This window comes from Phaenicophaeus curvirostris, chromosome 1, assembly GCF_032191515.1.
Source record: "Phaenicophaeus curvirostris isolate KB17595 chromosome 1, BPBGC_Pcur_1.0, whole genome shotgun sequence".
In the NCBI taxonomy this organism is placed as follows: domain Eukaryota; kingdom Metazoa; phylum Chordata; class Aves; order Cuculiformes; family Cuculidae; genus Phaenicophaeus; species Phaenicophaeus curvirostris.
In genome coordinates, this window is record NC_091392.1 from 67,957,696 (window position 1) to 67,970,218 (window position 12,523).

At 40.4% G+C, this 12,523-nt stretch overlaps 1 protein-coding gene across 7 annotated transcripts in view; it reads left to right on the forward strand.

The window, feature by feature from the left end:
- The window catches only part of PTPRO (protein tyrosine phosphatase receptor type O), a 350,703-nt gene that overhangs the window by 315,910 nt on the left and 22,270 nt on the right, over positions 1–12,523 (forward strand). For all 7 annotated transcript variants that reach the window (XM_069861801.1, XM_069861818.1, XM_069861787.1 and 4 more), the window contains 4 exons: positions 2,825–2,945; positions 6,494–6,633; positions 9,170–9,302; positions 10,680–10,800. In XM_069861801.1, the coding sequence (XP_069717902.1) occupies positions 2,825–2,945; positions 6,494–6,633; positions 9,170–9,302; positions 10,680–10,800 (515 nt within the window). The remainder of the gene's footprint in view (positions 1–2,824; positions 2,946–6,493; positions 6,634–9,169; positions 9,303–10,679; positions 10,801–12,523) is intronic.

Consider the following 12,523-nt stretch of genomic DNA (forward strand, 5'->3'; position numbering starts at 1 on the left):
GTGCCCAAGCGGCCAAGAAGGCCAATGGCATCTCGGCTTCTATCAGAAACGGTGTGACCAGCAGGTCCAGGGAGGTTATTCTCCCTCTACTTGGCACTGGTGAGACTGTTCCTTGAATCCTGTGTTCAGTTCTGGGCCCCTCACCACAAGAAGGATGTTGAGGCTCTGGAGCGAGTCCAGAGAAGAGCAATGAAGCTGGTGAAGGGGCTGGAGAACAGGCCTTATGAGGAGCAGCTGAGGGAGCTGGGATGATTTGGCCTTGAGAAGAGGAGGCTGAGGGGAGACCTTATTGCTCTCTACAACTACCTGAAGGGAGGTTGTGGAGAGGAGGGAGCTGCCCTCTTCTCCCAAGTGACAGGGGACAGGACAAAGGGGAATAGCCTCAAGCTCTACCAAGGGAGGTTCAGGCTGGACATCAGGAAAAAATTTTTCATGGAAAGGGTCATTGGACACTGGAACAGGCTGCCCAGGGAGGTGGTGAGTCACCTTCCCTGGAGGTGTTTAAAAGATGGGTGGATGAGGTGCTCAGAGGCATGGTTTAGTGATTGATAGGGATGGTTGAACTTGATGATCCTGGAGGTCTTTTCCAACCTTGTGATTCTGTGACTTCCCATTCTGACTTTATCAAATGGATATCCTTATAAATCATGTGATTTCATTTTCTGTTTGAATACAAGTTCCACTAACTGATGGGATGAAGATTTCACACAGAACAGACGTACTTCTTAGAAAACTTGACAGATGTTAAGAGATGCTCTAGGCACATTCTCTTGAACACACTGAGCTTATTTAAGAACCACTTAGAAAAAGAAATCTGGGGTTTCCAGTTAAGGACTGAAGTCGTGCTGCTGCAGGATACTGAGATGCATGTTTATCGTGAAGAAAAGGAGCAGCCCCTGGACATACAATGAGAAGTGTTTGAAATAGCGCTGAAGCAGTGCAGTGCAGGAATATATATGGCAGTGTACCTTCCTACATCCTGTGGCCTGTAACTCTACTACACCTCTATTGATCTTTTAATTGTTGATGAGGAAAAAGTGTCTGGTCTTTTTCAAGGGAAAGGTTTCCCTTCTACAGATGAAGACTTAGCAAACGCTGTATTGGAAGTGGATTTTCAGCATAAGCACAAATTCATCAGCAGTTTTTATTTGGACTTAAATGGATCACCCTGGTTTTCATTGGATTCCTAGTGGTTGCAGGAATGCACCCATCTGGAGCCTGTCGCAGCATGAATCTAATTACATTATTAATAGAGCTGTTCAATGGCAATTCTGAACAGCAGGAACTTCCAATATTTGGATCCTCGTTTCAAACAAGGAAGGAAACTCCACATTTTATTTCTTTTCCTACAAATAAAATATTTTTAAAATTGGATTCTAAAAAACTGTGCTGTGATATCCCTTTTCTCTCTTCCTTCCAAAACCCCTGTTTTCTGGGACATTATTATTCTTCCAGAAAAAAAAAACGGTTTTATTTGCCATTTAACTGCATTTAAGATGAAAATAATTGATTAAATAAATCTAAACTAAACATCGACTATGAAGTTTTAGATTAAACAAAGATTAAAAATAGAGTGTGTCTACAATAGGGTCATCAGGAAATGAAATTTCAAATTTTAGGTATGTGTTTAGAAATGTTTGGTTTTATATTATTTTCAGGACAAGGGAATCTAGAAAGTATTCTTTAAGAAATTCCTGCAACATCCTATTCATAGCTAACTTATATTTGTAAACATGGGTACGTACTTTTAGGCATTAGGGTGTACCTTTTCTCCTAAGACTTGTTAGTCACTCTAAGAAGTTGTTTCCTTTAAAAAGAAAATATTGTAAGCTCTTTATCTGATTTATTAAGATTGTTATTATGGTTGTTTTCCTTGCAGGATTATTAAAATAAACGTGCAACACTTTCAGACAATGATAACTTTTTACCCTGCTATTTGTGTACTTCCCAAGACTCTGTAGGAGTTGCTCAGTTTTTACAGAAGTGATGAAAGTAATGTGCATAGTCCTGTTAGTCTTTCTTCAGAACTGTCTGTCACTCTTGGAACTGAAAGCTTCAGCCGTAAAATTGAGTGGCTGTTAAAACTAGCATGAGATTCCTGAATGTGCCCTTTGTAGGTAGTCTACAAGTGCTTTGAAAACAGCCTGTTGCATTATCTGCATTTTGCATCCTTCCTCATGACCTTGGAGAAATGGGGAGCTTAATTAATTCTAAATTAATAGGCAGAAATTATTCACAGTCTCTTTAAGCTCAGCTCAGATTTGGATCATATCTGGTTTCGAACTTGCAGATGAGTGAAATCGGGTGCTGAGATCTATTGCCAAGTCAACAGGTCTCCAGGTGGGTGTTAGACTTGCCCAGCTGTGTTTAATTTGCTGGTTCTTAAGATATATAAAGGCTTGTCTATATGTGTCTTGTGTACTCTTCTTAGAGATATCTGACCTGATTTAAATCCTCTAAAATTGCAGTGAATTCAAATCCATGGCTTGTTTAGCATTTTTCACAACTTCAAAAATCTGTATGCAAGGGTACTCTCATTAGTGTGAAGGATACTTTCTTTCTTCCTTACATTTTCACTGGTCATATGGAAAACACAGCCTAAGATTGTCTCCTTCTTGCATTGTGATATTCTGCTGAGTGTTATGGTTTTCCACAGTTGGTGTTAGTGGGAACTGCTTCACGTAACAAATCTAGAGTACACAGAAGACATCTGCTGTGATGCACAGAAGTTTTCTTTGTAGTATATTAAGTGACCAGATTAATTTTACAAGAAGGATGTATGGTTCATGTCATATTCAACAGCTGGTGTCCATAATTATTGCAGGTAACACGCAATGTGATGACTGCAGTGTTGAGCTTGCCTCCAGGGGATATTTACAACCTTTCAGTGACTGCTTGTACTGAACGAGGCAGCAATACTTCTCTGCCCCAACTTGTGAAACTGGGTAAGAAATGTTTGCTTGTAAATTATAAACTCACTCCTTCTCTCATTTGACTGTAAAAGTAGTTCTGTCAGCAGATTCAGCATCTTCCTTGTTTCAGAGTCGTGTACCTGTGACTATGTTTCTTTTGCAAAGCTGTAATTTTCATCTGGTCTTGGTGAGAAGATTGTCTCATTCCTGTATGGGAAGCTGCTCTCCTAAAATAGTATTACCCAAGAGGAGCAAGAGTGGCAGAATTTGACTGTAAGTAGGAGAGTGGAAAATGCTTAATGCCCCACTGGGAGAACAATTCTGCTTCACAGTTGCTTCCCTAAGGTCTTAAGCACAAGCTGGTTTTTGGGAATGGCAACTCAGGCTTCACAGATGAACCTTTCAATACAAAGCAGAACCTTCCTTGTTTCTATCAAGCGTGTTTCTGAGTCTGCACTCTGTCACTTGATCTGGTTTCCTATGTCCCATCCTCTCTCCCTGGACATCTCCATAGTCTTTCAACACCAAAAATGTACTCTTATGTATGAATCAGCGTCAGTACCCTTTATGAAAGCAATCAGATTCCTGGCTGTAGAACCCAGCATCATTTTAAGGGAAGTATGTGTAATCCACTCCAAGAAAAAAAAAAGAAAAAAGAAAAAAACCAAAACAAACAAACTTGAATGCTTAATCCTTAAGTCAAGACTTATATAATATAACTTTCTGCTTAAGATGTTCCTTTACCTGTGAGGAAGGTTGTGCACAATACAATTGTACCTTAAGAGATTTTGTCACTTCTGCATGCACATATAACTGTTGAAACCTAGGTAGCGTAAGCCATGAAGTTTTGAAGTGTGCCTAACTGCTTTTACAGGCATTAACTCTCCTCGTGAAGGTGGGTGAAGAAGAGTTAGTAATTTCAAACTGGATTATATTCTCTATGCATATAATAAACCTTTTGTGAATGACAGTGACAGAAGTAAATTTAAAGGACTCCATAATTCCTCACTGAATAGAGTTCTGTATGCAATCATCTGTCCACTTGTCTTTCTCAATAGCTCTTAGTCTAATCTCTTAAAAAGTGCTGGAGCAAGCAGTACAGCCACAAGAATCTGAAGTTTTTCCTTGTCTTTTTCCAATAGGAGTATTTGAAAGATACAGACAAATACCATCGATTTTCCCTTCCCTATGCAAGTCCTGTCAACTGTTTTCCCCATGCCTTGTGTCTATGCACAGTTACCTGTATGTGTGTGTGTTTGGTCCCAGAACTGAGTGGGTGGATGTGTGAGGGTGAGTATATCCCTCTGCTGCCATTGCGCCAATATTTTAGGATGGTATTTCAAAATATCAGCTAGCTTTATTTTTCAGACAGGTCCACAAGTGCCGTTATTATTCATGTTGTACACCCTGCAGCCTGGTTATGTCTCCTTGTTCTTTGCTTAAGGACAAGCAGAATATTATTGTACTGGTATAGGTATTCTACTCTTTCATTTTACGGACAACAAAGAGTAGGTGAAATGAATTCCATTTCAATAAATCACTTCTAGTCTTCTGGGTGTAGTGTTTTTGTTGGCTTGGGTTTGAGGTTGATTTTTTTTTCTTTGTGCTGTTTGTTCTTTGAATAGACAATAGTAAGGATATTTTACTAGAGGTTTTCCTTCTCTCTGTGTTTGAGGGAGCAATGGGAGTTGTAATTAGCAGTAGTGGGAACTGGCTCTAAGTGATAGACGACTCAGCACTTGGCAGTCACTTATGCGTTCCTGCCAAATGTTCTTCCCTCCGTGATGTTTGCTTCATCCTGGCAGCTTTCCACTTGCAGAAAAATCAAGCCATTTGCTAGAAGCAAAAGGAGGATTTGCTTGGGATGATGCCCAAATGCAAAACTCATATTTTAATTGAGGCCATTTTTTACCTGGAGTGAGGGATGGAATGTGTTTCTGAATCCAAAAGGAGATCTATGGGTGTAATTAAGGGAGAGGGATGCTTTCCTATGTAGTGCTGGGACAGCATGTACATTGCAATCCCCATGACACAGAAGAAGCTATGTGAGCGTGCCTCAGTCCCTACCCAACTCTCTCCCCAGTGCCAATATAATCTTGGCAGTCTCCAGCCCTAGAACACTGATCTGATTGTCTGAGGATCAGATAAGTCTCCAAAATGTCTATAATCGCTTGCTCAAGTCCTGTTTGCCAAGTTTTGTGTGGTGGATCTTACACATCATGTCCATGCTCCTGTGATAGCATCTCGTAGAATGAGAATAGCAAATTATTTGCAAAGGGGAAAAAAATAAGAAAAAATGTTGTTATATGTAGCCCATTCTATGCAGTGTGTTAGGATCCTGGAATCGGGTCATTATTTGACAGTGACAACTTTCGTAAAGCATCCGTAGATTAGGAAATCTGAAAGCTGGAGAACAGCTGGGCAGTGTTCAACCCAAACTTTGTACTCTGTGAAGGCAAGCCAAAGAAAGCCAGGGTGCTTGAGGCATTGAAAGCTACAGATTGTCAGTACCCCTTGTGTGAAGTCACAAGGATGAAAATCGGGATCGAGCCTTGGTCTTTAAATAATCTTGGGGGGAAAAAAAGGTATAACTCTGTGCCTAGGGTGTTTGTTTCTCCCTTTGTTCCACAAGCTTTGTCCTCCTGTTCTCCTGTGCTTCCCACACTCCAGGTTGGTTCACGTGGGTTTGCAATGATGAGTGGCCTCCACTCGAGGTCAATGTGAGCTCCTGCAGGTGGAGAGGTGGCCCTGGAGGATGTAGCTGAGGCCACTCCATGCAGGGATGGGGGCACTGGCTGCAGCCCCTGTCTGTGATGCCATCACTTCCAGGAGATCCTTCTAATCCCAGGGATGTCTTCTCCTCCTCCGACCCTTGTTTGCCCATTGTTGGTTCATGCAGCACAACAGCAACAAAAAGCGAAGCAATGAATTGAAGACCCGTGAGATCTGCACCTCTGCCTTCAGGAGGAGAGAAAATTTGTGCAGCTAGCTGAATCAAGCACAGATCCAATGGCCCTTAAAAGATAGCCTGGGGAAAAAAAAAAAAGAGGGGAGAAAAAAAAAAAAGGCACTACAGTATTTTCTTCTGAACTGGAAATAGACTGAATGTTTCTCTGCTAAAATTAAGTGCTCCTAGATGGCCTTTGCTTGCAGGAAGCTGCTTCTTTATTATCTTCTGGGATGGCCCTTGTGAAGAAAAACTTTCTCAGGCCAAATGCGTTGCTAACAGGTGGACAGCTATCTTCTCCCAAAAGAGTTTCTAACATTGTTCTATTAATAGAATATGCTGATTGTCCTCAAACAAGTGTTCTGCTGAAAAGGGAAGTGAAATAATTATCCAGTTTTCCAAACAGAGAACAGTTTAAATAGGCAAGAAAAAATGACTTTTCATCATCTTCCCATTTCGTAGTGGTAGTTTATTGTTATGAGAGGCAGGGCTTTACATTGGCAGGTTTTATCTGAAGGAGATGGAAGATAGAAGGGCATCAGATATTGCTTTCATTTATGTTTGAGGCTTCCTCTTCTCAGTTATCTCAAAAATTGCAGATAAGATTAATAAAAGGAGATTTTCTCTTAACCAGAACCAGCCCCTCCAAAATCACTGTTTGCTGTCAACAAGACTCAAACCTCTGTGACTCTGCTTTGGGTGGAAGAAGGAGTGGCTGATTTCTTTGAAGTCTACTGCCAGCAGGCTGGATCTGCTCAGGAAACAAAAGTCCAGGTATGTAAGCATCTCATCTTTGGTTTCTGCTCTTCATCTCTCAAACTGAGAGTGGGCCTTGCATCTTGCTGGTTTGATGTCTGCTACCTGCCAATTTGTGTGTAAAACCCAATGACATTTTTATGCTTAGTACACAGGTTAGATGATTAAACCAAATGTGGTTAGGTGGTTCTGAATTAAACCTTTAAGAGCTAAACTACTAAAACATACAAAATATTAAAATATTGTATTACTTTGCAATATTAAAATTCACTTCTGTCTTGTTGACGAGATTATAACTAGTTGGATACAAGCTGTATGCATCCAACAGGGTGTGAATCTTTGGCTACTCATGAAAATGACTCTAATATAATGTGCAAAACCTTAAAGGCCACAAAACTAAGGGAGCATCAGTGGGCAGAAAGGGAAAAAATGCTCAGGTAGCTTGATAAGGAATGGGAAAAAAGGACATTTAGATGCTATGACATGTTTTATACAGCATTTAATTATTTCTGGCTTATTTGAGTCCTTGCTTGGAGAACTGTTAACTCAAGTTCAGTAGGACCTTCACTGCTACTCAAAGAGTACATTTATGCTGCAAATGCATCTGCTCCTTGTGCATTTTGTCTCTTAAGGTATTTCTTTTGAGACGTATCTTCTTAGCCTTGCAAATGAACTTCCTTTCCTCTCTGTCCAGATGGGTACCTGTACTCAGAGATAACATGAATATCTGAGTACTTAGACTGGTAACACTGTTCAGTGAAGAACAGAGCAGAGGTAGTTCACATTCGATACTATGCAGCATATGAGATTTACTTTGTAGTTTAGCTCTATGGTGTAGTGTATCATTGTGATTACATGCTGTGAAATATCATTCTCTAATGTGAGCCTTATGTGTGACAGTCCACATGACAGAATGATGTTTCATGGCATGTAATCACAGTTTAAATGCAGTTTAATCTTTTGAATAGTTTGGATCCCACTTATAGATTTCTGGTTTTTACAGTGAATAACTAAAGATAGTGAAGTCATTATCCACTTAGCAGAGATTTAAAGTAATGGTGTGATCGGGCAGGGGAGGTACCATGGGATTTGCAGCTTTACTGCAGAGCAGATCTGTGTTCAGAACATCAGGAAAACACTACTCCATTGGCAGGAGCTTCAGTGGGTGTCTCATTTGTTGACATGAGCATCTGGCACTGGGAAATGCACAGAGATTGTCAGCTCACTTCTCATGATATTCATCACTCTCTTTCCTGTCTCTATGAAAATAGGGGAAGGACTCCTTTTTGAGCTGCAAAAAGGAGTGTTTTTCCATTAGACTGTTTGTGACTTTCTGTGCTAATTACATGAACATTTTTGTGCCTTTCCTCCATTTTTAAATCAGCAAAATGAAAAGCAATAGCTTTCTGGGTTTGAACATCTTGGGTTTTAGTTGAGTAATTTATATTTCCCAGAGGGGCAAATGGAAAACATCCAACCAAGTCCAATTGCCAAACTGTGGCCCCTCCTTTTTGCTCAGGGAATAAAATTCTCCTTCTTTACACTCATGCATACGTGATTTAATCTGCATGAAATACCCCAGAATTGCACTGCAACAGGAAACCTTGCTAGCCTAGAAGTAGCCTATGACTGACAACAGGCCACTGCAGAAATCCACTGCTCATGACTACAGCATCTCACACTCCTCATCTGGGATGAGTTCATTCATAAAAGCTCTTCTTATTCCCTTCTTAAACCACTGTCTCAGTGTCCCTCTTTTCACATCTGCAACCCACACGTGGTTCTGCTGGGAAGTGTAGAAAAGCCTCTGAAGACTCTAAGGAGCTATAGTTTTAAGATTATTTTTTATTTATTTTCTTTTGCTGTATCAGCATTTAAAAAAAAAAGTGTTTACCATGGACAACGTAATGAAAACATTGTGTGATTTTGTTATGTAGAGTTTCTAGTTCTCAAAAAAATGAGATAGGGGATGTCTGATCATAGTTATTACCCAAAGGCATTCCTTTCCTCTATCTTGTTTTTCACCTTGGCCGCTCAAAAGGCTCACCGATCTTCACGTTCAGAGGTACTGCCTCAGAAATGGAGATGACACCTATCCATCTGAGGATGCAGAGATTGTGACTGCCCTGTCTGTGCTTTGAATAAAAATAACTTTGTCTTTCTCCTACCTGTATGGCTTAGTAACCAGCACTGATGGACTCTGCCCACCTCTGGGGATGTCCTGAAGGTCACAGTGCCTTCCCTCACCAAATGTGTGCCTGATCGACCTCCTGTGAAGCATCCTCAGCCCTCCCCAAGTGGCCTGGGGTGCTCTGGGCTATTCCTGCTGCTGTTTTCACCCCTGTTCCTCTCACCTCTTCTGCCAGACTGCCAGGATGCCTGCCTATTTTCAAGAGCAGGCTTTGCTTATCCTCTCTGGGTTTCAAAGTGTTGTTTTCTTTCACCAGATCTGAATTTACCTGGTCAAGTATATGGATGGAGAGGGGAGCACTGATTTGTGCTCTTGTGTTTACAGGAGAGAGAAACTTCTGTGTGTTTTTCCCCCTGTCTGCAGGAACCTGTCACAGTCTCTTCACATGTAGTGACCATTTCCAGCTTAAGCCCTGCCACTTCCTACAACTGCAGTGTGACCACCTTCAGCCACAATAGCCCCAGCGTGCCCACTTTCATTGCAGTTTCCACCATGGGTAAGCAGCGCTTCCCTGCTTTTTTCTCCCTTCTCCAGCTACAGCATCTTGTTTCTCCTTGCTTTCTAAAGCTGCCCTCAGTAATACTGGCCAAAGGGGTGGTTGGTGTTATGAAAAGGCTTCTAGATATGGATGGGATGGGAAGAAGCTTTATAAAGTCCTTAGAAAAATTCCAGTGGGGGGAGTCTGATGTGAAAAAATATGAAATAGCTGCTCAATTCTATACTGGGTTTTAGAAATCAGGGACTTAATTAATGTCATTAAGGCTGAACATCAGGGTATTGCTTGATGACATTCATGGGGAAAAATGTCTTCTCATCCAAGTCCAAACAAGAGGAAGGTCACGTTTATAAGCTGTTTAGGCAGCTGCTTTCTGTGTTCAGTGAGGAAGTGGAGATATGGTAAAAGAGAAACAGAAGGACCACCACAGAATCTATAGCAGTCACACCTTGAAGGGATAGCTCCTGATGGAGGCTCCCCAGGCATATTGTGAAGCCTGGCTCTGTACTTACTCTGAGGAAAGAATATCAGTGTTGAACTGCCCAGAGCACTGGACTTCTCTTTAAAATCTCCTCTTCAGAATGATTAGTGTCATCTTTGTTTAGTTAGGGAGTTGGGTAGCTTTAGTCAGTGATCCTATACATCATATGCCACTCCATGCTGGAGTTCAGCGTCTGTTACTTCATGTAAAAATCTCCATGTTTTCTATCTAAAAAAATGCTTCTCAAGACAACTGTGAATGTAAAGTTATTCTGAGCAAGTAAAGTAGAAAGAATCTCTTATATAATAAACATAGCAGGGTATCTGATCTCATAGTTGTACAATCAATAAGCACATAATATGGAACAAAAATAAATCAAGGTTTTGTTATCAAGGGATGATTCCAGCTCTTATTTAAAACAGAATATTTTGTTTAAATTTTTTTGCCAAAGTAGTTCAGTCAGTTTCAACCCAGTTTATTACAAAGCCTCAGTCTGTTGTTTTGCTTTTGGGTCAGAAAAGGTATTGATTATTGTTGAATAGCTTCAGAGTTGAAATTTGCCTTGGAGACATAGATGATGATTAGCATCTCTATTTTGTATCTCCTTCACTCTTTTCTCTTGTGTTATGAATGTCTGTTAAAAAGAAAAAAAAAAAGTGTCAGGACATGGCAAAGTTTAACAAAATGTGAAGTCATTTCCCCACAGAAACTTTGTAAGAGAGATAACTAGTCAAAATCTCTCTTTATCTCTTGTAGACTTTTTCTCTCTTTTTACTCCAGGCTAAATGAGATCAGTTCAGAAAAACGATAACACTATCAACATTTAGGGGAGAAAATCCCCCAAACTGTCAGTGTTTCTGAATTGAATAACCAAGAACCCTTGTTTGTATGTACAGTCACTGAGATGAATCCCAACGTAGTGGTAATCTCTGTGTTAGCCATCCTGAGTATACTTCTGATTGGACTGCTGCTGGTGACCCTTGTTGTACTCAGGAGAAAACACCTACAAATGGCCAGGTATGTCCAGATTTATGGTAATTCCAAAAATTTTAGATAACAACAAACGTATCATGCCAATAGTTGTAATCGAGGATACTTACATGCTTGTGTGCTGCTTGAGATGCTTGTGAACAGGCTACCTTCAAAATAGTTGTCCTGCTGCTGTCTAAGAATATATCATCTCCATCTACTTTCATTCTTGGTCTGAGGTATAAGCCTCAACCTTTGTCTCATTTCGAGCTTTGCAAGATTGGGTCCGTAAGAAGTGCAATCTCTTATTAAAAGAGTTGTGTCAAGAGCCTAAAGAATAATTAGGATCTGAGGCAACTGGAAAGAACAGGACACCAGGATGCTTTGCAAATCTTTCATATAGTTTGGAACAGGAGATTTTCTGTATCAACAGGTAAGATGGTTTGTTCATCAGGTCCAGGATGCTGCATTTCAGCAGCATCTAAGGCCTGAGCTCCAGCAGCCAAACCCCCGGGACAGGAGAGGATGTACCCGGGGTCCTGAGCATCTCCCACGAGAGCATATGCCAATCTGCCCCCAAATTCAGCTCTTCAGTTTGTCCTTATTCTACCTTTGTATGGGATTCCTTCCCATGGAAACTGCCATGTGGGATAGAGCATATGGGCTCACCTAGGTCTTGCTTTTCTACACAGTTAAGCTGCAGCCAAATACACACAGACACCCACAAATCCAGAAAGGATATTAGGTCCTGCTGTTCACGTATAGTGTTGATGATCCCCATTTATTCCGTCGTACAGAAGAAGGGAAAGATTATGTTATAGGAGTAGACCTTTCTTACAGAATCCACAGTTCCTTCAGCTATCTGCACCTGAATATTGGAATTGAATTTCCTTGTGATCTGAACCTGTAACAGTTCATTTTAATGCGGATTGTGTAACAAGGTGGATGAACCTCAAAGGTTTCTCCAAACACTCCTGATTTTTGAATGGTCCTGGAACCTTCATCCTTTATAATCTGTCTAATATATTGTATGTTAATTTACTCTCCTGTGGCAAAAAAGAAAATTATTTCATGTAAATTATTTCATATACCTGAAGTATTTTGCTCTTGGCAACCTAGCAGACACTGGGATTTGTGTGTTATGTCTTGGCTTCATATTCCATGCGACAGGTGATCATATCACATGTATTTTGGAGGCTATCTGTTTCAGTGAATATTATGTGGTTTCTTCCTTTTACATGTAACTGGCTCTGTGAAATTCACAGTTAAATTAATTATCTTTTGGTTACTGTGCAGGCAGCCAAAAGTGTTTTCTTTTTATTTTCGTCACTGCTTTTAGCCACAGAAGATAAAAACCCCAGGAGGAAATTTAAAAAGTAAATCCATTGAGAAGCTGCAAGCAATTGTTTGCTTAAATGAAGGAATCAAAAATAGTGAAGTCAGTTTATCATTTGTAGCTGAAAATAATGGACTTCTGATAAATTATCTGGAGTGTTCTTCAGGAAATTCAGGGGGTTGTGTGTCAAGATTATGTGGTGAACTCAAAATTACCGTGCTTCTGTCAAACAGACACAATTATGCATCTTCTACTTAGAGTTGGGGCAATGAATATTTAATAAAGAAATGTAAATATTTAGCAAGTGTGCAGAGGTCAGCAACAAGTGCTAGTGCCAGACTGTGGAAAGCCTGAATCTGGATAGAAAATGAGGTTTATCTGAGCTCTTTGTTAGTAACTTCTCCCTTGTTTCATACTTTTTAAGCATTATTAGGA